The sequence below is a fragment of the Xyrauchen texanus genome, chromosome 9 (assembly GCF_025860055.1).
Source record: "Xyrauchen texanus isolate HMW12.3.18 chromosome 9, RBS_HiC_50CHRs, whole genome shotgun sequence".
Lineage (NCBI taxonomy): Eukaryota > Metazoa > Chordata > Actinopteri > Cypriniformes > Catostomidae > Xyrauchen > Xyrauchen texanus.
The window spans coordinates 13,442,196-13,468,091 of NC_068284.1; the positions used below are offsets into that span (position 1 = coordinate 13,442,196).

General features: G+C 40.9%; 1 protein-coding gene across 1 annotated transcript in view; it reads left to right on the plus strand.

Annotated features, from left to right (window-relative positions):
* The first annotated feature begins 1,010 nt into the window (after window positions 1–1,010).
* Window positions 1,011–25,896, plus strand: part of LOC127649802 (divergent protein kinase domain 2A-like) — a 59,269-nt gene continuing 34,383 nt past the window's right edge. The window contains exons 1-2 of the mRNA XM_052135047.1: window positions 1,011–1,255; window positions 23,910–24,782. Coding sequence (XP_051991007.1) covers window positions 24,129–24,782 — 654 coding nt within the window. The 5' untranslated portion in view covers window positions 1,011–1,255; window positions 23,910–24,128. The remainder of the gene's footprint in view (window positions 1,256–23,909; window positions 24,783–25,896) is intronic.

Sequence of the window (25,896 nt, forward strand, 5' to 3'; positions counted from 1 at the left end):
CACTTAAAATATTAGTAAAGTTTTTTTGTCATATATTTGTAAAACATGATCATTTTCCACCCTCATTCAGAAACATTCGGTTTTTGTGCAGCCTCTCCTATAAGACTTAACAAGACACGCCCACTGTTCTGATTGGCTCTCAGCTCTTGAATGACCTGCTCTTTTCTTGCCATCTCACTGCTCACCGCTAGGCGGGCTACCGAAGTGATTAAAGGTAAAATAGGAGTCGATGTGTTGTTGTGGAGATGGAGTTAAGTCTCCAAATGCCGCTAGAGGTCATCAGAGTACTGAAATCTGCTTCAGAGCTCTTTATTTTATGACGAGGAGGATTCGTTGGTTTGTTTGTACATTGTCATTTCTCATTAGTCTCAAAAACACTTATTCCTAATATGTTTTTAAACTATTATTTATGTTAAAGATTCTGGTACATTTGATGCGAGATTAACTGGAGCCAAATGTAACCAAGGTTAATTTGGCACAGACTCCTTAAATAATAATGGGCTTATTGGTGTGATAATAAAATGTGTTTTGATAATGAGATTGACAAATTACAATGACGATTTATGTGGCATAAATAACAAGTGACACATTCGCATTTTCTCACATTAACTCAAAATAACTGTGTGGGCAAAAGTGAGAGAAGTGGCTTTTGCTTTTTTGCTTCATACTCAACATTTGCATTTTCAAGTGTAGGTGTAACTGCATGTTCAATGTTCCTGATACTTGTATAAGTCTAATATCGACATTGAACTAAATCGAGAGTCTTTAATGCATTAAATTACTTTGCTCTCGTTATATATTGGAAGATGGCCCTAAAATAAATATAAATTTCTCATAAGAGTTGTGCAGCTTTTATACAGTGTCCTGTTGGACAATAGTCTACCTCAGGTTTAGGAGCACAGAGGAGCGCTCTAGAGATTTGGGGAGGAGTTAAACCCCATTACCTAGTAACCAGTAACGTAAACTGACCAGAAGGGTCGTAAATGCGAAAACCAATCCGCGAAGTCGGATCTTTTGTGCAGCTCCGCCAATGCTCGCTGACTTGTCTCGAGATCTGAGAAGGAACGGTGTTTCGGCAACCCGAGCGAATTTTAAAGGAATAAAGAAAAAGGAGTTGCAATGTGCACACAACATATGGACTACGTGGGAATGCATCGATCTGCGAGGCTGATATTAAAGAGTTCATAAATAGACAACGAATGCTCTTCACGCGAGTGGAATAAATCCGTAGTTTTCACTCACTGCTTACTATTGGGTAGGTTTTGGAATTTGCATATCATAATTTCATGAAATCAAATTTATTTTACCGATGTTTTAGTTTTGGAATTATAATTTACACACATAACTTTTGCATCCAAGACGGCGAAAGTGTATTGAGTTGATTGCTGTTTTATAGTAAAACGAATGAATCGAGAAACTTTTCTATTTGAGTTGTTGATAATGGAGCATTAACAGCATATGGTGTCGGGCTGTTCGTTTAGATAGGCAAAGGTACTGATTATTAGCTTTATCATCTGAGGAGGATTAGAAGTAACATTTTGTTTAACTGGCCTCGTGATTGTGTATTTTAAATTGCATCACATTAAAACCCTCAAGTTTGTAATTTATGATAACGACTACGCTAACGAACAAAGTCAAACAAACTTCCCGACGGCATTGCTGAATCGCCTCGTTGCTTTGAGGAAAAGAGAAGCAGGATTCACTGTGCTGTGATCCTCGCGAACAAAGCGCGCGTGCCTGACTGACGTGGCGGGTTGACCATTGACTGCAACGGTCAGAGGTTGAGCCGTCAGTACAGCTTATGACATTTTGTTAAAGTTAACATTTGTTTATATTTTTGACGGTACCGTGAAGTCGTTTTTATGTAAGAAAACTTAAAATAGTGTATGTTCACACGTCTTCGGTCAGTTTCACAATGGTGTTTCCTAGATGAACACTTGTATTGAAAACCCTAATAAGTTGACTACTCAATTGATGGCGTAAACTCGCCATCAACTGAATTGAGTAACGGTGTCTCCAAAACTTGCGTAATTAAGTTCACTTAAGTTTGTGTAAATGTATAATTAATTTAGTCAAGGTAACGAAGCAAGTAGACTTAACTCAGATTGGCTATTTAAATGTTGTTGTTTCTACTTAATAATTTAAACTTAATGGACTTAAATGTCGGTCATTCAATAACACAACTTAAATAAAGGAGATTATAATTGATTGCCAATCATTAAATAAATGTATTTCTCTACAGAAATGCATAGACACCTGCTCTTCAGTTGCATACGCACAAGGAGAGATGGTGTTAACAGGGTCCCACTTGACCACCTCACCTTAAAAAACTATATGGAACAAAATATATAATACTAGAAAAGAGCTAAAACCTCTATAATTTCTCAATAACAAATATTTAAAGGCCCCCATATGTTCCCTTTGTCCAAGGAAACATAATTCAATAATTCAAGTGCAAGGCATTATGGATAGCATAACATAAATTTTGTACTCAATAGTTGGAGCTATTAACACTTAAAATCTTAAGTCTAATGGATTTATTTAATATAGAACATAGATATTTGAGTTGTAAGCCCAAATGTTTAAAAGAACTTGATTTTTCTGTAATGACAACATTAGGGTTTACAGTGTCATGCTATACTCGGCACAAAATAACATATTTCTATTGATTATTTTAAATGGAGACCTCAAACTTTGATTTGCTTTAAGCTAGGAATGGGCATAAGTACTTGGGTACTCAGACGTGGCAGCAATTTTCGATCATGAAAACGATGATCGATGGTGGTCATGCATGATGTGACTTCTCACTTAATTTTGAGATTTATTTATGTTGTGATTTTGAAGGGTACATTGATTGTCAGAGATGTCTCATTGCAGCCAAACTGATATACAATGCTGCAAAGCTATAGTTACAATAATCAAAAAGAGAGTATAATTAACCATGTTTTGAACACCTGTCTGCACAACATTTGCTAAACAAATTTTTTTTTATCATTGAATTAATTAGAACTTAGACTTATTTTGCGTGGTGTAAAACACACCTGCATCTCGACTAACTGGAGTTGAAGGTTTCTGCACGAGTTTCCAATTAAAAGTCTGCCAGAAAATGTCATGCCATTGCACTTTCCCTAGTTGAAAGTTGGAATTTCCAACTCTCTGAGTTGAATGGAACGCTTCATGAATCATCACAGCGACAACAATACTGAGCATCACAGCTTTCCCCACAGGAGCAAACAGTTGGGGAGACACTCACACCAGGTGTATGGCAGTGGACTCAATGTGCTAACACGACGCATATACGGCAAGCGAGTGTTTCAAACAGCTAGACAGAGCGGAGCTAAATGGAACAACATGCAGCATCTTCAAAACTGAACTTCAGCTTAACATGCATATAAAAAGCACAATGCTTTTGGCATCACCTGTTAAGCCAAACACGATTTGAAAATAGACTGTTCAGACAGTAACAAACTGTTGACGTGTGAAGGAAGAATAGATGCACATTGTGCACATTCTTTCTAGTTGGGCAGTGAATCTTCACATAAAATTATGCAATATATTTTTATTATGCCCATCCCTACTTTAAGCTATGTGTGGTCGAATATGCTTGTGGTCAAAGAATAGTATAAGTATATCACCTAAAACAGTATATCAGGCTAAAACACTACTCGCATAGATGACACCTTTTTGCTTCACACCATCTGTTTCTGGTTGTTCAGAGAGCCTAAAGAAATAGTTCACCCAAAAATGAAAATTTGCTAATAATTTACTCATTGTTTATAAAAGAAACTTGCACAGACTACAGGCCAAGTGCCATTCACAAACCAAAACAGTCCAAAACAATTTCAAAACAATATAAAATAATTTCCAAAAATAACCATTACTGCAGTAAATAACCATCCATTATTTCGGAGCAATGCCGTTGCTTTATTTACTTGTGCTTTTTCTTTAGCAGAAATATATAGGTTATATGACCGTCAGGAATTCAAGCCACACAAGTTGTTGTTAGTGAAACCAAGTGCGAGAGCATTTACTGAGATTCACAGGTTTTACACGGTGAGATCAATGGTACAGGTGATATCACTCAGAAGAGAAGCATCACAAACTGAAGAAGAGGTAACAGGCAAAACAGCAGAGTAAGCACTAAACCGATATCGACGAAGATCAAGAGCAAATACAGACAGGTAAATAAACACTGCGTGACAGCAGCATGGTCAAACTAGAGTCCTTTGTGTGAGAATTGACAGTGAAGTGGCAGGAAGGTGAGCTATTTATGCAGGCAGAGATGAGCGAGTGAGTTGAGTGCATGTGCAGTGAATTCGAAATCGGGTGATGAGGAGCGGAGCGCTGAGGGAGGTGCAGAGCCCGAGGGAGATGTGACAATGACAAAGTTTTCACATATACCTGAGTTCATTGGAAAAACAGCACGGGCACAGCCAATGAATTTAGATATCGACCCTTTGTTTCTTTCGATGGTCTGAAATCATCAGGGGAAAAATGTTCACTGCACACCCTCCAATGTTTGAGAGACTGTAGGGGTGTACTGATATCCAGATTCAGCGCGATAAGCCAGAGCTTCAATCGCTCATGATCATGTACAGGCAATCGATGAAATGTTGAAACATCCAGGATTCACACGCCAAATGACCATTTTGAACAATACACTTCTACAAATCTACAGCAAAGACAATTAAACTTTTGTACAGCACTCCTTCTCTTGTAAACAATGACGCGCTTCCTGCCTCCTCCTCCACGTGATGCGTGACCTTACCAACGAGCTTACGTCATCCCTCTCATGAGCATGCGTCACAGAGATGTATGGAAGCGAACATTTGTAGTTAAAAATTATAGAAGTATTGTTTTGTTTCTAAAAATAATCAATCGTTTGGGTTCAGAAGAACTTTATTTGTCGACTGGAGTCATGTGGATTATTTTGATGCACCCTAAATATGCATTTTGGACTGTCAAATAATGGAGTACATTCACTTGCATTGGTTAAAGGAGGCCTGAAATTAAATCCTAAATTTAGTTTTGATGAAGAAAGAAACTTATCAGCAAATTGTAACTTTTGTGTGAACTATTCCTTTAATGCTGTTTTTGCATGCTATGTATCTCTGGAACAGAGTAGTGTTGCGTGTAGCTGATATAGGTCACACTTGCCATCACACAGTACAAACGTCAATCATAAATGTGTAAGTGCAGGCTGACATTTCCTCCTCACACTTGTGGTTGCTGACTGTTCTGCATAGCTTCAGAGATGCCCAGCATAGATAATTTATAGCTCTTTAACTGGCTGGGTTGGTAACCATTTTGCTTGCAGCATAATGGCTCAGCCAAATGCTTTTGTGATCAAGTATTATTGACTTGAGCAGTCAATAACCGTGGCAACTGTGGTTTTTAATTTTCAGTACTACAGAGCAGTGCAACTTGTGACACATTGTATGGCCATTCACTCACCGTTTAAGCATTTATAGAGAAGAATCAGAGACATGACACGTATTCATTTCTGTTATTGCTTATTTTTTTAAGACATCCTCATCATTCAGATTAAACCTTTGTTTGGCTTCTTTAAAGGAGTACTCCAGGTTTAATACAAGTTAAGCTCAATCAACAGCATTTGTGACTTTTGTTTACCACCAAAAAATTATTTAAATTCATCCAGCATTTTCTTTTAAAAAACAAAAATCTGGGATAAAGTGAGGCACTTATGATAGAAGTCAAGGGGGGCAATTTTTGGAGGGTTTATAGACAGAAATGTGACGCTTATAATTTTATAAAAGCACTTGCATTAATTCTTCTGTTGAAACTTGTGTATTGTATGAGTGGTAAAGTAAAACACACTGAAATTTAAGTCGTAGCCTATATGTTATTGTGTACTTGAATATGGCAAGTCAAGGCGTGTTGCTGCAGGCTTGAGGTCAGTCATGCCATTAGACACTGGTTCTCGCTTGTCTCATAATAACTGAATGCAACATAACAGGCATGCGCAAATCCCAATACTCTTAAAGTACTCATGGTGGTGCAGTAACTCCACAATCCAGGGGGCGAGGACAAATCTCAGTTGCCTCCATTTCCGATATAGTCTTATCACGCGTGTTGACCTAGCGCGTGTGGAGGCTCACGCTTTTCACCGTGGCATCCACTCACAACTCGGCATGCATCCCACAGAGAGCCAGAACGATCATATAGTGACCATGGGGTAGGTAACCCATGTGACTACCCTCCCTAGGAACTGGGCCAATTGGTTGCTTGGGAACCTGGATGAAGTCATCTTTTATGGTGTTTCAACAACATCCATCCCCTTTCACTGTTGTTGTAAGGAAAAGAGCAGCATCAACATTCTACTAAAAGGCAGTTGCAAATTTATGGACATGACATTTGCAGTGAAAAATGTGTAAATTAACTTAATATAAATTTCTCATTGCAAGTATATCGAACTAGGGGTGGGCGATATAGAGTTAAACTTTATTTTAAATATTAAAGTTGTAATCAGCAGTCAATAGATAACACAACCATTAAATAACACAAGATTTTTCAAGTACTCAGAAATAAACATTCAGTTTCAACTTCAAGTTGTAATCAGCAGCTAATATAGAATATAAAATAACAGACTTCTAAAGCTATTGTGCGTTACTCACCTATGGCTAGATGCAGTCTGTGGCCAATGCACGGCAGGCGAGTTCAGTTGTTGAACTGCAAGGCCTTCACCATATTTGCTCTGCTGTCTGTTGTCATGCAAACCATTTGTTTTTCACTTAGACTCCAAGATTCTAGTGCTTCCTTCAGGTTGTGGGCAATTAGTTCCCCAGTGTGGTCTTCAGGGCAATAGTTTGTTTGAAGACATGCGCTCTAGCTTCTAGTCATCAATAAAACGGATGGTTAGACTCCGGTATGGCTCAGATGTATGACTGGACAGTGATAACTGTTTATGTTTCGGGACCTCTTGAGAAACAGACTAGTGGGGTTGTTGTACCGACCTGAGTGAAACACTCTCGGCATGCTCCTTCGGATGCTTCCTTTTAAGGTGTTTGAAAAGATTTGTCGTATTACCTCCAGAAGTGCCGACCGTTGCCTGACAAAATTTACAGATAACTTTGCTTTGAGAAATATCTGACTGTGCATAGCCAAACCACAGCCACACTACTAACGTTGAGTCCTTTTTTGGCACCAGATCCTCATCCACCATGCTGCTAGCACATTTTGAATTGTTTTTCAAATACGCCATGCATGAAAGACATGTAAGCCAATCAGCCCAGCCATCTAGTAGGCAATCATTCTGTTGTAGCTTTAACATTATTATGAGGACATAAAAGGTCACTATCTCTATGATTCTCTTGAAAAGTAGATTGTGGACATCTTCAAGATCGATCACGATACAAAATTGTCAGATTGTCCAACCCTGTATCGAACCATTTCAGAGACCCCTGTAAAATTGAAGTTTTTGGGAGACTGCACACTTTGTAAAAACTCTATGAATTGAAATGCACAATCCAAAAATAAAAATAGCCAAAGAATGTAGAAGGGTTGGCATTCCTAAGAAAAGTTTTATTCATTGTTGTTTTTACATAAATTGGTAAAAATACAGTATTACGGAAGTAACATCTCTTCATTACAGAGATGACAGTTGTGAAAGCAACACTAACATGACAAGGGGAAAACCATCCAAAATGCTTTGAATCCTGCAGACTTTGACCTCTGAGACATCAGCTGCATGATAGATTGAAATAATGCCCTAGGCATGCTTACAGTTTGATGCAAACCCTCAGAGTCTATGTACAGTTGAACGACAGTCTGTCAAAGTATACTTCATACAACTGTGCGTGCAGACAAAGGCGGTTGGCACATGTGCACTACGACTGCTATGAGACACTGGACATTATCTTCAGGAGTTTAGGCCCATAAAGATATCTTTATATTACTTCATACTCGAGATAAACAAATTCAGGTATCTCCAGACCTCTTAACAAGCGCTCATCCATCCATGACTTGCACATCCACTGTTGTGGTTTTCTTCATCTCCTGATGTTCAGCTGCAATTAAATCTTCTAGTGCTTCTTTGTCACAGCAAAAGCTCAAATTTAAGTGTTGCCACTTGTGGACCCAAGAAATTGCCTTGTACACCATCTTGTGGCTGTGTGCAGGACACAATGAGTATGATGTTTATCATATTCAATTTCAAATTGCAATTTTTTTTTTTTAATCAAAAATGATCCCTTCCCAAATGTTGGCTATAGATGCTGAAAGCTCGAAATATGTCACAGATAAAAGCAATAGACAGCAAGCAATCTATCAGAATCATCATGGTATAAGAACATATGATTTGAAATGAAGCCTCCATAACACATTAATATAGGTGTTTAAACAAAAAAATGGAGACCATTTGTTCATCATACTTGACATCAACATAAGTTTACTTTGTACATAAAGTATGAACTTATTTGAATGAATATTGTTTCAGTGATCTTATCTTAACCTCTAAAACCTTTCAGCAGTGACAGCACTGAAATGTGGCGACCTCATAATTGCGGCTCCTATCCTTTAAAAAAGAAGTGCTGTTATGAAAAAGTAACTGTATATATTTATCATATATTTCCTTTTCTTTCTGGGGAATGATAATTAAAATAAAGTGAAAATAAAGAGTCGTTTGATCCCTCTTTTGCAACCATAAAATATGGCTTTTTGAAAATGTTATTTTAGAAATGGTGCAACCATCAAAAGAGATTGATAAACCTAAAAAAAAAATATATATATATATATCACTATTATACAGTAAAATATAGGTTAGAGCTAAATTAATCATTTAAATTGTGTTTTGTTCCTTAAAACGTAAACTTTATTTTTCCATGGTATGTTTGACCTTTTTGTGGAATTTACGTTTGTGTTAGAAAATTGTGTCAATTTGTTTGTCAAATTGGTTTGGACATGAGGGTGAGTAAATTGTCTTCTTTTTTGGGTGAACTATTCTTATAACAATGTAGCTTGTGATACTAAAGTAATCCCTTTGACACATTTTGCTGAGGACTTGTTTTTTTTCTTGGCTTTTGTTTTCAGTTTTTGGAGTCACATAGAGAAGTTTATAATAAAGTTTCCATGCACTCCTTGGTATTCTTAGGCATCAATGTTTTAACTCATTCATGATACATTTACAGTAGACGTTTTGCACTAGAAACTGAATATTTGTTTTTGTTGTGTTGGCACCCAGGTTTTATGTGGTGTTTTGAAATTGGGTTTGATGAATCATTCTGAAAGTTGTCACATCTGCCAGTTGTTTTACAAGTCTGTTTACCCCTAACTGAGGGTGGCTTATCCCTTCAGTGGAAGTTTTGCGCTGTGTTCTCGTAGCACATTACACAAAGTCTTAAAAGTTGTGAGCAGTAAGAGCTGCGTGGAAAAGCTGTCCAGCGAGAGGGCTGTTGAGTTATCTAAGCTCTCTCTATCCTTGAGCGGTGATGAGGTGTGGTTTTTATTGGATCCAATCCCCTACTCGTAAAGTGCTTAAGGAAAGGCAGAAAATGATTACAGCATTACTCGCATGGGCCTCACAGATCCATAAGCATGAGGTTTCCAGGCTTATTGAACAAAGTTTGAATGTGCTTTTAATTACATTATTGTGACAACTTACTCAAATATTCTTATTTCTGCTGTTACACATTTTATTCTTGCTCATGCAGTTTAAAAAAAAACAAACAAAAAATTACCTCATGCAAAAATGGCCACTTTTCAACACAACAGTCTCAGGAAGTATACTCATGAACCAACCAGAGTCCGCTAACAAGGTCTGGCTAAAATCACCAGTTCAGTCTAATTCTGAGGCTGAATGCAACTTTTGGGAGTCGGAGAATGGACCAGACTAGAAACATTTACAAGCACTGTGCGCGAATCGTACCGGCATGTGGAAAACCTAAGTATACTTTGGCCTTAACTGTGCAAAACAGACTTTAACGTGTTTAAACATGCAAATAAAAGGCCTTATTTACTGAGAGCATGATCTACATGTCATAGGTTTTGCCCTGAGTGTTTATCACAAAAGCTAACTCTTCCCTCCCACATTTAGTCAAATACTTTATTCAAATTATGCCTGCTGAAGCCTTGTTTGAAACACTAAATTGTTGTTTGAAACATGACATTGATGTAATCACTTAGTCGCATCTCATTTGACTAGTTTGATCATGCCCTTATCATCTGCTCCACCTGCAAATTCACTTATCCCTGCAGTAAATTGATGGTACTATTCCATTTATTTCCCCTTTAGCACACACTAGGCCCTTTTCCACTGGCAGTACTAAAGCACATTTTAGGTTCTTTCCCCTGGGACTAATAATTTTCATCGCTTTCGCACCTAAGTAACTATAGTTCCTCTTAGCCGTTTTTGGGGGATTTTTAGCTCCTACACGGGAGTAGGTATTTTGGGGGCATATAGGGATTGTGGGAGGTGCTACAGCCTGTGATTGGTCATAAATCTATGATGTACAAAGCATTGTGAAACGATCGAGTCCACAGCCACCATTTTAAACAACTAGCTGCTAGCATGCAACTTAGAGGATTGTGCTAATTTTACAATTCCCTCAACGGAAATAAAATAAAACCAACAAAGTATACAAAGAGGATCACCCGTTTCACACACACACGCGTGTGTGTGTGTGTGTACATGACCTCATTGGGAGATACGCATGGACTTTATCATATCTGTACTATTTTTTTCTGTGTGAATATATAGAAAAAGTGATTTCTGGATTACTACTTTGAATTTTTCATGAGATGATGTATATAAATAATCAGATGTTTATCGAGAGTGGGTGATTGAATTCTGTTGTACACTAAACCGTCATGAATTCTAATTTACATGAGGGAAGTATTGCGTGCCTGTTAATGTGTGGTAACTTACATGTATTTTTATGTCAATGAGTGAGCATTTCAGTACAGTAATATATGTTGAGTCATAAAAGCTTTTATTGTATAAGATTGTGTTGATAAATGGGTTTATATATCGCATTTTCAACATGTTGTCCCCGGAGTTCAGCGTGTGCTACGTGGTAGTCTGATCGCTCGTCTCTTCTTTCACTCCAGCTGCAGCACGCACAGCTCTCACATTCAGATAAAACTGTAATTACAGACAAAGACTGGGGGAAAATGCTGCCTTCGGGAGGCTGAGGTAGGATGAAATAAGTTGCTTTTTAAACTGTTCAGAGACCAGTTTCCTTTTTTAAGTTTTATTCATCCAAAAATGCTGTCGTTGAACAGGGTTTTTCCTGGCTCAAAATGAGGCTGAGGTGGTACAATCCTGATCATGTGCAAACATACACTTGTACCATGCCTTCCACTGGCTAACGCAAACACTTACAAGCAACATATTTTAGGTGTTCTAATAATTTAGATGATTGAAGAAAATGACAATTATCAACTTGTAGCATATTTAATTAAAAAAGCCAACCTGTTCAACATTAATTAAATGCAACATAACAGCTAATTTGTTCATTTATTGTTTACAAACCGCAAACTTGATTATCTTCTTATCGGTTTAAGAGGTTAATCTCTGATCTCGTGTATGTGGGTGGGAAGGGACGATGTGTAGAGACCAATCGGCCACAGTTTTACAGATTGGGTTGGACTGATCGCTTAGATTGACAGCTCTTGATTTACCACAGCTGAAATAGTATTGGATCTTACTTGTTACTTATTCTGTGTAATCATGCTTCTTGTTTATTTTGGCATTTAAGTAAGTAGTTCTTAGGTTCAGTTCAGTAAAACTCTCAGATCACTTGTTTGGAGAGTTTATTTTGGACTTTTGTTAAAAAAAGACTACCTTGGTTCCAAATGCCATAACTTGCTTTGAGATAACAATACAACATTTTGCCCAGATACATTTCACATGATTGTAGTCATCATGTCAAGCATGAATAATCAACTAAATTAATAAATAAACCGCATCACTTTCTCAGCAGTGTTGTAACATAAGAGCCTCCAAACATGAGCAAAATCTATTTTCAAATTTTGAAAGGTATTCTGTCAAATAATACCATGCAATTGATCCTTCCTTGCTTTTTGTAGAGTTATAAGCCCTTAGTTTATGTATACCACTTAGACGCAAACTCACTTAAAGTAATCTCTGATTCTACGACAAGCCATATCTGCAAAGATAAAGCATTACAATAATGGGATGTAACATTCATTTAGGGAAACTTTTTAAGAAATTGAACGTACTTGAATACCCACCAGTTCATAAAGACACAATGATCTTTAGCATTCACTATTTCTACATATACTGTATCTGCTATCAGTAACTGTAATGTGATCACTGATTAAATTATACTATAAATATTAACTAAAACAGTTTAGGTGGTGGCAAGCCTTAATGAGTGAGTTATTAAATCATTCATTAAACCGATTTGTTCAAACCGGGTGATTCATTCATGAATTAAGCAAGTGACAGTCTTTATTAATGGGTCATCGAAGGATTGACGCACCCGATTCATTCAAAAATGCTGAATCATTCTGGAACGAAACACCACTGTTCTTCTTTGTTTGGAACTATTTGTGCTTCTACTCATTTCATATTAATGACTAAAGTCTGATTACACTATTCAGCACAAACTGTGCAACTACAATTTGTGAGCGAGATGTACATGTTTGCATTTTTGAGAAAATGAAGATTATGCGTGGTTAATAATTTTTAAGTCACTGAAATAAGGCAATGAAACGCATAATAGATTTTGCAGACTCCAGTTTTCGCTCACAAAATTAGCTTTTGTGAGACACTTTTTGTGTTAGAAAGGCCATATTGATCACACTCTTCTTCTGAGGTAAATTCACAGTGTGAACTTTTTCTTCCAAAAACGATAATGAGCTCAAACGGATGGTTTCATACGGATTACACAATCAGAGAATATTTGTTTTCAATTTAAATTGGTTCATTTAAAAGTAGACACTTCAAGCTTTCTATAGACATATTTTCTCATATTTCTAGGCAAGTATACGCTGAGTTTTGGTTTATTTTCATGACGCGCTCCAGACAGAAGTTCACAGAGAACAAGACGGCAGAAAGCGTATCTTTTATGATTTCTTTATTTTATAAAACCGCAAAGTTTTGCTGTTATTGTGAGTGTACACATATAAAAGTAAGCCCTTTATAGTTTTGATGTCTTAGCATTTTTTGTCATACAGATAATAGTGTTATCAGGGAAAAAGTCTATGTTATGTTATCAATATAAAAAACAACTCAAACAAGAGCAATTCAAATATTGAATTTTGGGGGCATTTCCGACACTGCACAACACTATTTTGAGCCAACGCCTGATTAGCTTGCTTGTTAAGCTTAATGGAGTGCTATTGCCTTAGTTCTGCTGGCTCTATGGAGATATTTTTTAATAGTGGTTTAATTAAATGATTTATATACATATATCCACACCCACACGTGTGTGTATTTTTGTGTTTATATGTATATATACATATATAATGTATGTGTGTATATATTATGGATGGGTACTGGACTTAGCAGCAATGATCGATCATGAAAACGATGATCGATAGTGATCACGCATGATGTGACTTTTCACATAATTCGAAATCCAGTGACAATTACCTGACATCTAAACACAAATGTGTCAAAGCTTATTTAACATTTTGACATTGATTACATTGTGACTTTGAGGGGTAGCCTACCGTAATTTCCGGACTATAAGCCGCAACTTTTTTCCCACTCTTTGAACCTCGCGGCTTATACAGTGACGCGGCTAATATATGGATTTTTCCCGCTTTCAAATTTTATAAAAAATAAAAACATTCTGTGACGTGCTCAGTTTTTTGGCGGCGTGAAGCTTTCATTAGACCAATGAAATTGCTGAACGGGTTAAGGTCAGACAACTTTTTTTGTTTACTGTTTAGGTTAAATCGAGCGCGCTCAAACTTCCCATTATTCTGATTACGGTAGTAATTTTGTCACCCTCAAGACACGGAGAAACGCATATGATGCAGCTTTCAAGTTGAAGGCGATTGATCTGGCTGTTGGAGAAGGAAATAGAGCTGCTGCACGGGAGCTTGGTCTTAATGAGTCTGATAAGACGTTGGAAACAGCAGCGTGAGGAATTGACTCAGTGCAAAAAGACAACTAAATCTGAGGCTATTCAACTCCGACACCGAAGGAGATGACTTCAGTGGTTTCAGTGCACAGGACGAGGAAGATAGTGACCAATGACTTTCTTGGTAGGCTACTGTTTACTGCAAATGTTTTATTACAAGCCGTGTGTGGCAGCGTGTTTCGTTAAAGCCTATTTATTGTTGTTACAAGCCGTGTTTCGTTAAAGCCTGTGTAAAGTTAATTTGTTTCAATGTACCGGTAGGCACCTGCGGCTTATAGACAGGTGCGGCTTATTTATGTTCAAAATCAAATTTTTTTTTTAAATCAGTGGGTGCGGCTTATATTCAGGTGAGCTCAATAGTCCGGAAATTACGGTACATTGATTATCAGAGACTTCTCATGGCAAACAAACTGATACGATGCTGCAATGCTATCGTCACAATAATCAAAACGAAGAGTTTAATTTACTGTGTTTCTGTAAAACATTTGCTAAACACGTTTTATTATAATTTAATGTAATTTGACTCGTTATTGGATATTATTTAATAAAAGTGAATGATTGTCACTGATTAAACCTCCCTGCCCTGCGAAATGTAACAAACACCTGCATTTCGACGAAATTAATGAAGTTCCCTATCGAGAGGTCTCTCCTATTGCGTAAGTAGCTTACGCTATGGGAAAACTCAGTTTCTCGAGAAATATTGAAGTCTTTATGTAAAACGCATTGCAGCTGCACAGCAATGAGCGAGGCAGCTCGGTCATTGGCTGTGCTGCGGCAACTTGCTCGAACCAATGACGGGGCGACTCTGAACGCGCGACCAATGAGCGCACGCCAGCGCCAGCGCCAGAGCCAGCCAAGATTAGCATGGCTAAGGCTATATATTAGGCGTCCCGTCATGAGAGTTCTTTAGATTTAATCTCCTTCAGCGAAGACCTTCTCTTCGCTGGATCCTCCGGATTGTTGGAGTCTTTCGCACACCGTCGAAAAGCCTGCAGCAGGACCGCTAAGAGGACGCCGGCGCCTTCAGCCGCCTTGAAGCCTTCTGCTAACCCATCCGGCGCAGATCGCTATATCCTTTACTGCAAGCGTCGCCTCTGCGACGCTTTTTGATTGAGTAAAAGAGTAATTTTTCAAGGCGTTGTTTCAAATGCCTTCAGCCTGCGCCTCGTGCAGAGGCCCTCTTCCTGACGGGGATCGTCACATCATTTGCACTCGCTGCCTGGGACCTGACCACGCAGAAGCTGCTCTCACTCGAGGCGGATGCCCCGAATGTGACTCCCTGGGCCTCACCGAGCTGCGCGCTCGCTTTGCCGCCTTCGCTGCGAACGAGCCTGCTACCACCGTGCTGCCGTCCCCTCTGTTCGAGCCGCGCAAGAAAAAGCGGCGCTCACGGAGGCCGCCAGAGCACGCGGACTTCAGTGACGTCACGCCGGGCCAGTCCCCCGCGTGCTTCACCACTACCCGAGAACTCCCCCGCCGCCAGTCCATTTCAACGCAGGCGGACCAGCACCCCTCCTACAGAGCGGTGGGTCTCGTCTCGTTCGGCGCCTCAGGGGACGACGGTGAAAAGGATGACAGCCTTTCCATTGACGCTGCATCCGACGACTGGCCGGGCTCGGCCTTCGACCCCGTGCCGTCGACATTAGCGGACACGAGCACGGGCACCAGCATGGACTCAGAGATCGGTAAGAGAGTTCACTGAACGCTTCACTGAAGCTCGGAAGGATTCGCAGGCTATGCGTCACTTCCTGCCCAAGCGCTCCAGCTCGTCACAGAGCCGCCAGAGACCACCTCAGCAGCAGCAGCGAGCCAGGGCGATGCCTCCCGTCTCCAAAACGTGTAAAACATTACCCAGTCCCATTACAGGCGGCTGGAAATGTCTGTACAGCAGTCAATGGGCCAGTCACAGAACTCGCTCACCTGGAATCAAACGGCGTTTTAACGGCAACACACAGAAATCACATTTTCTGCCTGTGTCACTAAGGGGTCACGTGTCTACACTAAAGTGCGCATTCCCACATATCAATACTGTCCAAACAGTGCCGAATACTTCCCCAGCTCAGCTGGACGCTCCATAAATGTAGATTGTGTGCCTATTGTCATGTATGCACCACTACACACAAGCACTGTTCCCACAGTTATAAACACTTCCCCAGTAAAAGCGGGAAATACTATAAAAGTAGCGCGCGTGCCTGCTGCCATGCATGCACCCCTACACACAAACACTGTATGCATAGCCAAAAACCCCGCCATGAGCTGAAGACTTTATGAAAGTGGCGCGTGCCTACTACAGTATATGCACCCCCACCCATAAGCTGCCCATACAGTTTCAAACAGTTCTCTGTCTCATGCCGCAAACATCACAGATGTGATGCGCTGAGCTAAGAGACTCCCGCTAAGAGCGGAAGCTTTATGAATGTGGCGCGCGTGCCTATTACGATGTATGCACCCCCACCCGAATACTCTGTCCATACAGTTTCAAGCATTTCTCCGACTCATGCTGCAAGCATTTCGGGGAGAGCGCGCGTGCCTGTATTCTCACACGCACCCCTGCACTCGGCACTCAACACGGCTGCTCAGCGCGCACCTGCGCCTCTGAGAGCTGTAATCTCAGTGTTAGCACAAGGCAATTTGCCGGTGGGGCCCATACGTCACTGCGACACGCCCCCAGCCAGCATTCAGCCCATATCTGTGCGAGCAAAAGCCTGGGAAAAAATCCCCGACATGCCGAAATGGGTTTTGAACATAATAAAACACGGTTACTCACTTCAATTCGCTCACGAGACCACCCCGCTTTTCAGCGGTGGTCGAGACGAAAGTGAGGAAAGATGTGTCACATGTTCTACGCACCGAGGTGCTCAAACTGATAGAGAAGGGCTTATAGAAACTGTTCCTCCCTCTATGAGCTAGGCGGGTTTTTACAGCCGCTATTTTCTCGTCCCAAAAAGGACGGTGGCCTCCGCCCCATCCTAGATCTCAGACATCTGAACAAAGCTTTAATGATTCGCTCGTTCAGAATGTTAACAACCAAACATATCCTCACGCAAGTTCGCCCGGGGATTGGTTTCTATCAGTGGATTTGAAAGACGCTTACTTTCACATTCGATAGCGCCTCATCACAGGCCTTTTCTGAGATTCAGCTCGAGGGACAGTCATACCAGTACACAGTACTACCATTCGGCCTATCATTGGCCCCCGTACATTCACGAAATGTATGGACGCGGCACTTTCCCCTGAGACAGCGGGAGTGCGAATACTAAATTACCTCGACGATTGGCTAATCATAGCACAATCAGAGGGTCAGTTAACGACGCACAGATCTTGGATTATCAGCCATCTAGAATGCCTGGGTCTGAGAATCAATTTTGCAAAGAGCGTGCTATCCCCCAGCCAGAATATCTCTTTTCTGGGAATAGTGCTAGACTCAGTGCAGATGACAGCGAGCCTCTCATCAGAGCGCGCGCTCTCTATTCGACGCCTTGCAACATCATTCAGAACGGGCACGCGCACCCCCGTCAAACGATTTCAAAGAATGCTCGGTCTCATGGCCTCGGCATCAGCTGTACTCCAGCTAGGATTGTTGCACATGCGTCCTCTCCAGCGCTGGCTCAAGAGCCGTGTCCCCACGCATGGCGCTCGGGCCACTTTTTTGATCAGAGCGAATCACGGCTGTATAAAAGCCCTGACGCCCTGGAAAGCCGTCAACTGGTATCAAACCGGCGTGAGTCTGGGCGTAATTACGCGGAGAAAAATGATCACAATAGATGCCTCCAAAATAGGATGGGGGGCCCTTTACGAGGGCAGGCCTGTCTCAGGCTTTTGGTCAAACCCGGAAAAGCGCCTACATATAAACTGTCTGGAAATGAAAGCGGTCGCCTTGGCTCTCAGAGCCCTGCTTCCGTACCTGAAAAACGAACACGTCCTGGTCTGAACAGACAACATGACGGTAGTTTCGTATATAAATCACCAGGGTGGACTCAGGTCGAGCTCCCTGCACTCTATGGCCAGGGAGCTCATCTTATGGTCACAGCACCACCTGCGCTCGCTGAGAGCAGCGCATGTGCCAGGCGCCCTGAACCAGGGAGCTGACATGTCCAAGGTTCTCCACCCCCTGATGGTTCAGTGGTTATGGCAAACCTTTGGCGAGGCAGAGGTCGACCTCTTCGCCTCCAGGGAAAATGCGCACTGCCCCCTTTTCTTCTCAAAGAGCATGGACGCGCTCGCCCAAGTCTGGCCGAGCCGCCCCTTGTATGCTTTTCCACCGATCGCGATGCTACCTCAGGTCATCAGTCGGATCAGGGAAGTGAAATGTGCAGTGCTCCTGGTAGCCCCACTCTGGAAAAACCAGACATGGTTTCCAGAACTGATGCAGATGATGCAATCTGCCCCATGGCCGATTCCGTTGAGGCTAGACCTCCTCAGGCAGGCCAACGGGATGATTCTTCATCCCCGCCCCGATCTGTGGGCCCTCCATGCATGGCCCCTCAATGGGTTCCCGAGAACCTCCCCAGTGGAGTTTTGAGAACCATCACTGAGGCGCGACGACTCTACGAGGCTTATATGCCCAAAAGTGGAAAGTGTTCAGTGACTGGTGTGATACCAAGAGCTTGAACCCCAAATCGTGCGAGATACCAAGTGTACTCGCCTTTTTTTGCAAGAGCTGCTGGAGGCGGGCTGCACACCCTCCACGCTCAAAGTCTATGTGGCTGCCATAGCGGCGTCACACAATCCTGATAAAGGAGGTTCATTAGGGAAAAACGACCTAATCATTCGTTTCCTAAGAGGCGCTAGGAGGATGAACCCTCCTCGCCCCCCCCCCTCGGTGCCGATCTGGGACCTAGCCACGGTCCTGGATGCACTCAAGAGTGCCCCGTTCGAACCTCTCCGAACCGTGCACCTTAAACAGTTCTCGCTCAAAACTGCGTGCTTGCTGGCGCTCGCCTCAGTCCAGAGAGTGGGCGACCTGCACGCGCTGTCATCAAGCGCTGCTTGCCTGGAATTTGGACCTAACGACTGCAGAGTTGTCCTTAGGCCAAAGCACGGGTATATTCCTAAAGTGCTCTCCACACCCTTCAGAGTACAGGTGATATCTCTGGCAGCGCTATCGCCCCCAGCAGACGAAAGCGACGCTAATTTACTCTGCCCGGTCAGGGCGCTCAGAGTATACTTGGAACGTTCTGCCCCGTTCAGACAGACGGAACAATTATTCTTATGCTTTGGCGGCCGCACTAAAGGTCTCACAGTTTCAAAGCAAAGAATATCGCGCTGGATAGTGGATGCTATAGCGCTGGCTTATGAAGCCAAGGGCCTTCAATGCCCCTTAGGCGTCAGAGCTCACTCTACGAGGAGCATGGCCTCCTCGTGGGCGTGGTTGAGTGGGATACCCATTGAAGATATTTGTGCGGCGGCAGGCTGGGCCTCACCTTCGACATTTATCAGGTTTTAAAACCTACAGGTCCCCTCATTGCATTCCAACATTCTATCAGCCTGACTATAGAATGGACTGGAGTATGTATATGCTGAGCATTATCTCCTCCCTTATAGGTCCGTCTCTGACTGACTTAAAGGATTTTTTATGCATATCAGTACATAGAAAACTCAGTACATAAGATATGTGCTTGTGTTTGTACTATGAGCCCCACCATGGACCACCTTGGAAGGCTCTATACTATCCCATTATGTAGCTCGCCGTTGGTCGGCTCGTGGAATAATCACTTTGCTTTAAGGCTCAGGCATCTGCCTCTGGCTTTATAGAGCGAAGTCAGCATGCACGGCGTTTTGCATGGTGTTCCCATAGCGTAAGCTACTTACGCAATAGGAGAGACCTCTCGATAGGTGAACGACTCGGTTACTAACGTAACCTCGGTTCCCTGAGAGGAGGGAACGAGTATTGCGTAAGCTGCCGTGCTTGTGCTTGGTCAGTTCGCTTCAGTCGATTGAACCTAAAGAACTCTCATGACGGGGCGCCTAATATATAGCCTTAGCCATGCTAATCTTGGCTGGCTCTGAGCGCGCGGGCGCGAAGCTCAAGTTTCCAAGTTAGATATCCGATATAGTGTCATTCTGTTGCACTTTCCTCAGTTGAAAGTTGGAAATTCAGACACTCAGAGTTGAATGGAATGCTTCATGAATCACAGCAACAACAATACAGAATATCGCAGCTTTCCTCAATAGAGTTAACATTTGAACACACACACACCTACCTACACATACACACCAGGCGCGTGTGGCAGTGTACATCAGGCGAGTGTTTCAAACAGCCAGAGAGAGCGCAGTTAAATGGAAAACAGTGCAGCATCTTCAAAACTGAACTTCAATTTAACATGCATATTAAAACGCAATGTTTATGGCATCTCCTGTTATTTGAAAATATACTGTTATTTGAGTATATACTAGGTGTTAAAACATTGATAATTATATTTAATCCTCGTTAATAAATGATACCCTCATGAAAACTACCCATGGATTTAATGTAGTAATATTGGATTAACCATGACCAGTAACCACGACTGTAGTGACCATGTTTTTGTTATTTATTTATTTAGGCAGTTACCAAGGTTTTGATACAATTAACCATGGTTTTACTACAGTATTACTGTAGTATCCATATTGTAACTTGGTTTTAGTAATAGTAGCCATATAATAATATCTATGGTTAATTTTGAGGTTTTCTATGTGGCTCATACAAACTAATTTTTAAAAGGAAAACAAAGCAGCCTAATAATTTTCTGCTTGAGCCTATAAATATATAAACAAATTTAAATAATAATTAAGTTACTAAATTATCCAAAGAATTTGTAAAAATACTGGCCTAAAAGTACTTCGTATCGGATCGAAAAGAAAATAGAGGTATCACCTATCCTTAAGTCGAATAAAAGACCAGTCATATATATAGTGTTAAAATATCATCTCGTTTTAGATAATTTTGTTTCTCATGGTCTTCAGGTGCTTTTTGGCAATCGCCAGGCGGCATGTCATGTACTTTTTACTGAGGAGTGGCTTCCGTCTGGCCACTCTACCATACAGGCCTGATTGGTGGAGTGCTGCAGAGATGGTTGTTCTTCTGGAAGGTTCTCCTCTCTCCACAGAGAAATGCTGGAGCTCTGTCAGAGTGACCATCGGGTTCTTGGTCACCTCACTGACTAAGGCCCTTCTCCCCCGATTACTCAGTTTGGCCAGCTCTAATAAGAGTCCTGGTGGTTCCAAACTTTCCAAAAAAAATTCTGTACTCTTCCCCAGAACTGTGGGACCTTATATAGACAGGTGTGTATCGGATCGAAAAGAAAATAGAGGTATCACCTATCCTTAAGTCGAATGAAAGACCAGTCATATATATAGTGTTAAAATATCATCTCGTTCTAGATAATTTTGTTTCTCATGGTCTTCAGGTGCTTTTTGGCAATCGCCAGGCGGCATGTCATGTACTTTTTACTGAGGAGTGGCTTCCGTCTGGCCACTCTACCATACAGGCCTGATTGGTGGAGTGCTGCAGAGATGGTTGTTCTTCTGGAAGGTTCTCCTCTCTCCACAGAGAAATGCTGGAGCTCTGTCTGAGTGACCATCGGGTTCTTGGTCACCTCACTGACTAAGGCCCTTCTCCCCCGATTACTCAGTTTGGCCAGCTCTAATAAGAGTCCTGGTGGTTCCAAACTTTCCAAAAAAAATTCTGTACTCTTCCCCAGAACTGTGGGACCTTATATAGACAGGTGTGTGCCTTTCCAAATCATGTCCAGTCAACTGAATTTACCACCGGTGGACTCCAATCAAGTTGTAGAAACATCTCAAGGATGATCAGTGGAAACAGGATGCACCTGAGCTCAATTTTGAGTGTCATGGCAAATGCTGTGAATACTAAAGTACATGTGATTTTTTTTATTTATTTATTTTTTTTTATTATTTTAAATTTTTTTTATTTATAAATTTGCAAAGATTTCAAACAAACTTCTTTCACGTTGATATTATGGGGTATTGTTTGTAGAATTTTTAGGAAAATAATTAATTTAATCCATTTTGGAATAAGGCTGTAACATAACAAAAAGTGGAAAAAGTGAAACGCTGTGAATACTTTCCGGATGCACTGTGTGTGTGTATATGTGTGTGTATATATATATATTCAAAGTGGCTTTATTGGCATGACCGTAAACAATACAATATTGCCTGTGTGTGTGTATTAGAGATGTAACGTTCTGAAAATTCAATATCACGATTATTGTGACCAAAACTATCACTGTTATCAGTATTATCACAGTATTGTTAAAATGTGCTGAAAATGTACAAAAAGTACTGATAAACACACTGAAATAATTTAAACAGGGTTTATATATTTTATTGGTGTGGTTACATTATTATTAACTTACACACACACACACATTTTAAATGATTAAAATTTGTTGGTTGGGTGACTAAACTACACAACTTGTTATTACATGGCTCTCTGACATTCTTGATTCAGTTTGCTCATCATGAAACTCTCACGACTGAAACTCAAACTGTCTCACGCTCTCTCCTTTCTTACAAACACAACTTGTGCTATTGTGTGTCTGTTATAGTTTGTATTGAAAATGAAATCGGAGGACTTCAGTATTTGTATTGGATGATTGAATTGTAGCCTGATCATAAAATAATTAAATAGCAGGTCAAATTTTAAAACATTCATCTCAAATCACTATTTTATGTCCCCTTAATTATTGTAAAAGCTGTGTATTACTGGTATGAATGTACATCTCTTAAATGTCACACTTATTTTTTACTGTATTGATTTCTTGTTTGTTTGTCTTTGCTCAAAGCGGTGCACTTGCTATGAACTTTTCCTTTTTTTACAAGTTAGATAAAATTAAATATTGTGTCCAACTATTTACTTTTCCCCAACTTAAGCACTGAGCAAAAATGTAACTTTCCTTGCATGCACTATAAATTGATGGATGGTTGTCATGAAGATAACTCTCCAGATTGGACGCATTGCACCTTTTCGCAGCGACTTTCCTCTGGCAAGCTCTGCAGACAGAGTTACCATCTACTAATTTTCCCTCAGCATCCCACACTTCTGATTTGGTCTTCTTGGAAGGTTGGAAATTGTCTGAGTGCTGTCATTGCCTTCCAGCAGTTTTTTCACGCTAAAAAAACAATAACAAGTTTCTTGCTGGGTGTGTGTTAACAGCATTTACCACAAGCTTTACAAATCACGATAATCTTTCACGGTTTTAATGATAATTAAATGTAACACGGTAATACTAAACATCTGGGAATTTTATCATGGTGTGTGTATGGATGTATATGTATGTGTGTGTGTATATATATATACACACATACATACTACACACACACACACACACACACACACACACACACATACATATATATATATATATGTGTGTGTGTGTGTGTGTTTGTATGTATGTATGTGTGTGTGTATGTGTGTACATATGTATATATATATATATATATATATGTGCGTGCATGCATGCATGCATGTGTTTTTATGCATTTTCTAAAGTTACACATTAAACAGTACTGTAGAGTACACTTTGACATTCATTTCATCACCCACTTCCTGTTGCCCTCTCCACAAGGCTGATAATGGTGGTTTGACTATTATATGTTAGCACATGTAAGCTGACATAACAAAATGTTAACATGAATATTGAGCACTTTTTTTTTTTTTTAAGCTTGAAACGATATGTTCTTCAGATAGCTCTGAAATGCCACTTTGTGTGAAATGTGTGAAAGCATGTAACTGCTTTGTTGACAGTGTTATCATTAACACTTCTCCACTGCATCTCTTGAAAAGTGCACAATGCTCAGGGGCTTTATTAACTTGATTTAATTGATCTGTTTCAGGTAAATGGTCTTTTCGATGTGACAACTTGATGTAGAATCAGAAACCCCTCGTGAAAACATGGTGAGAGAGGCTCTTGAAGCTGTTGGGGTTAACAAGCAACTCTACTGCCAGCATGGACCACCCCAGCTTATGTAAACGATGAAATCAAAGCAATGATGGAAAAGGCACATTGACGAAAGTTTACCACACCCACCCTCCTCAGGCTGCTGACGATCAGCATGCTGCGGATACTGTCACTCAAATTTGGCCGCGTCTACCGATGCGGCAAGTTCCTCTTCATCGTTGCGCTTTTTGTTATCCTGCTGATGAACACTCACAACCTTTTCGCCTCTTTCCAGAGGAACGAGCTCACTGACCGCCGCTTCATTGGCCTCAACAAGTGTCCGGCCTGCTTCGGTACTAGCTGGTGCCGCAAGTTCATGAACGGCCAGGTGACCTTTGAGATGTGGGGTCGTTTGCGCTTTCTAGACATTTTTAATGTAAAGAATGTTTATTTTGCTCAATATGGAGAACCCAGGGAAGGAACCCGCCGGGTGGTGCTCAAACGCTTGGGCTCTAACCAAGAACTGGCAGAGATTGATCAGAAGATATGCAAAAGAGCCACTGGAAGACCTCGCTGTGATCTTATTCAGGGTATGTACAAAACAGAGTTGGCCCGACTTAACGGGGACGTGAGGCTGCTAACTCCTGAGGTGGTGGAGGGCTGGTCGGATCTGGTGCACTGTCCTTCGCAGAGGCTTCTGGATCGAGTGGTCAGGAGGTATGCTGAGACCAAGGACTCTGGAAGCTTCCTATTGAAAAACCTGAAGGACACGGAGCGAATGCAGCTGCTGATGACTTTGGCCTTCAACCCAGAGCCTCTTGTGCTGCAGGTATTCACTCACTAGCCAATAAAAACTCTTTAAATGCTTATTCTGGAAGTAATCTTTATAAGTTGCTAAATCGTTTGATGCAGAACCCCTGTGTCTGGTGCCTGCTTGAAAGTTAAAGGGATCAGCGGTGCATCTTTGCATATTTTAAAGTTCTGCGCAAGGCTTTGTAAATAATAGATACTTTCCTTCTGTCAGCGGTCACTAAGAGATTTCTCTGCTTTGGGCAATAGCCTACTTGTCCTGAAGAATTTCTTAAGACATAAATCATGAGTATTTGTTATTCCAAAAACAAATTCTTCAAATTAAACGAAAACAAGTTGGATGTATTCTCCCAAAACTAGTAGTTTGTTTCTTCTGAATATTTTCCTCTGTTTTTATGTACACCAGTGACCGTTCTTGTCAGCTCTCTCTTTTGCTGCTCTCTATCCAGCATTGATTTTTAGACCTGGCCAGTCTATTCCAATTTATATTGCGATTTGACCCAGCTTGTCGAAGGGCTTTGGCAAACAAAAGGACATCTCTGTGTGAGCAGCCAATATCCATTCTCACCTCCCATCATTCAGTCCATCTGCCACACCTCAAGCATTCTTGGTGATAAAGGCAGTCTGATCTCTCTCTGGATAACGAGCCTCTAAATTTGATTAGCGACATACAGTTTAGCCCCTGTTTGCCATGTAGCCTCTGCACCAACTCTGTCAACATAATCAAATGTCATTAGTTTGCAGTGGGTGCCACTAATGAATTGCCTCCTAATCCATACATGTGATTACATGTGATCTTCACAAGTGTTTGCTGTTCCTTCAACTGTTGAAAACATGATGTTGAAGCTAACAGATGCTTGTCCCTCAGAATGCTTTAAACAATTCATCATAGTTCCTTGGGCTAAGAAAAGCCTAATTTTCTAGTTTTCCAGAAGTTGTTGTAACCATTTCAAATATGGTAGGGCAGGACTCAAAAGTCTGATTCCACTTGTGAATGGTTTAATTAAAAATGTATATGATTGTCAGAATGTCTTAATATTTGGTATGTACCCCTTTTGATTTAACAGCATGCATTTGAACTGGCATGAAGTTCACAAGTATCGATCATGTATACGATGATAGATGGTGATCAC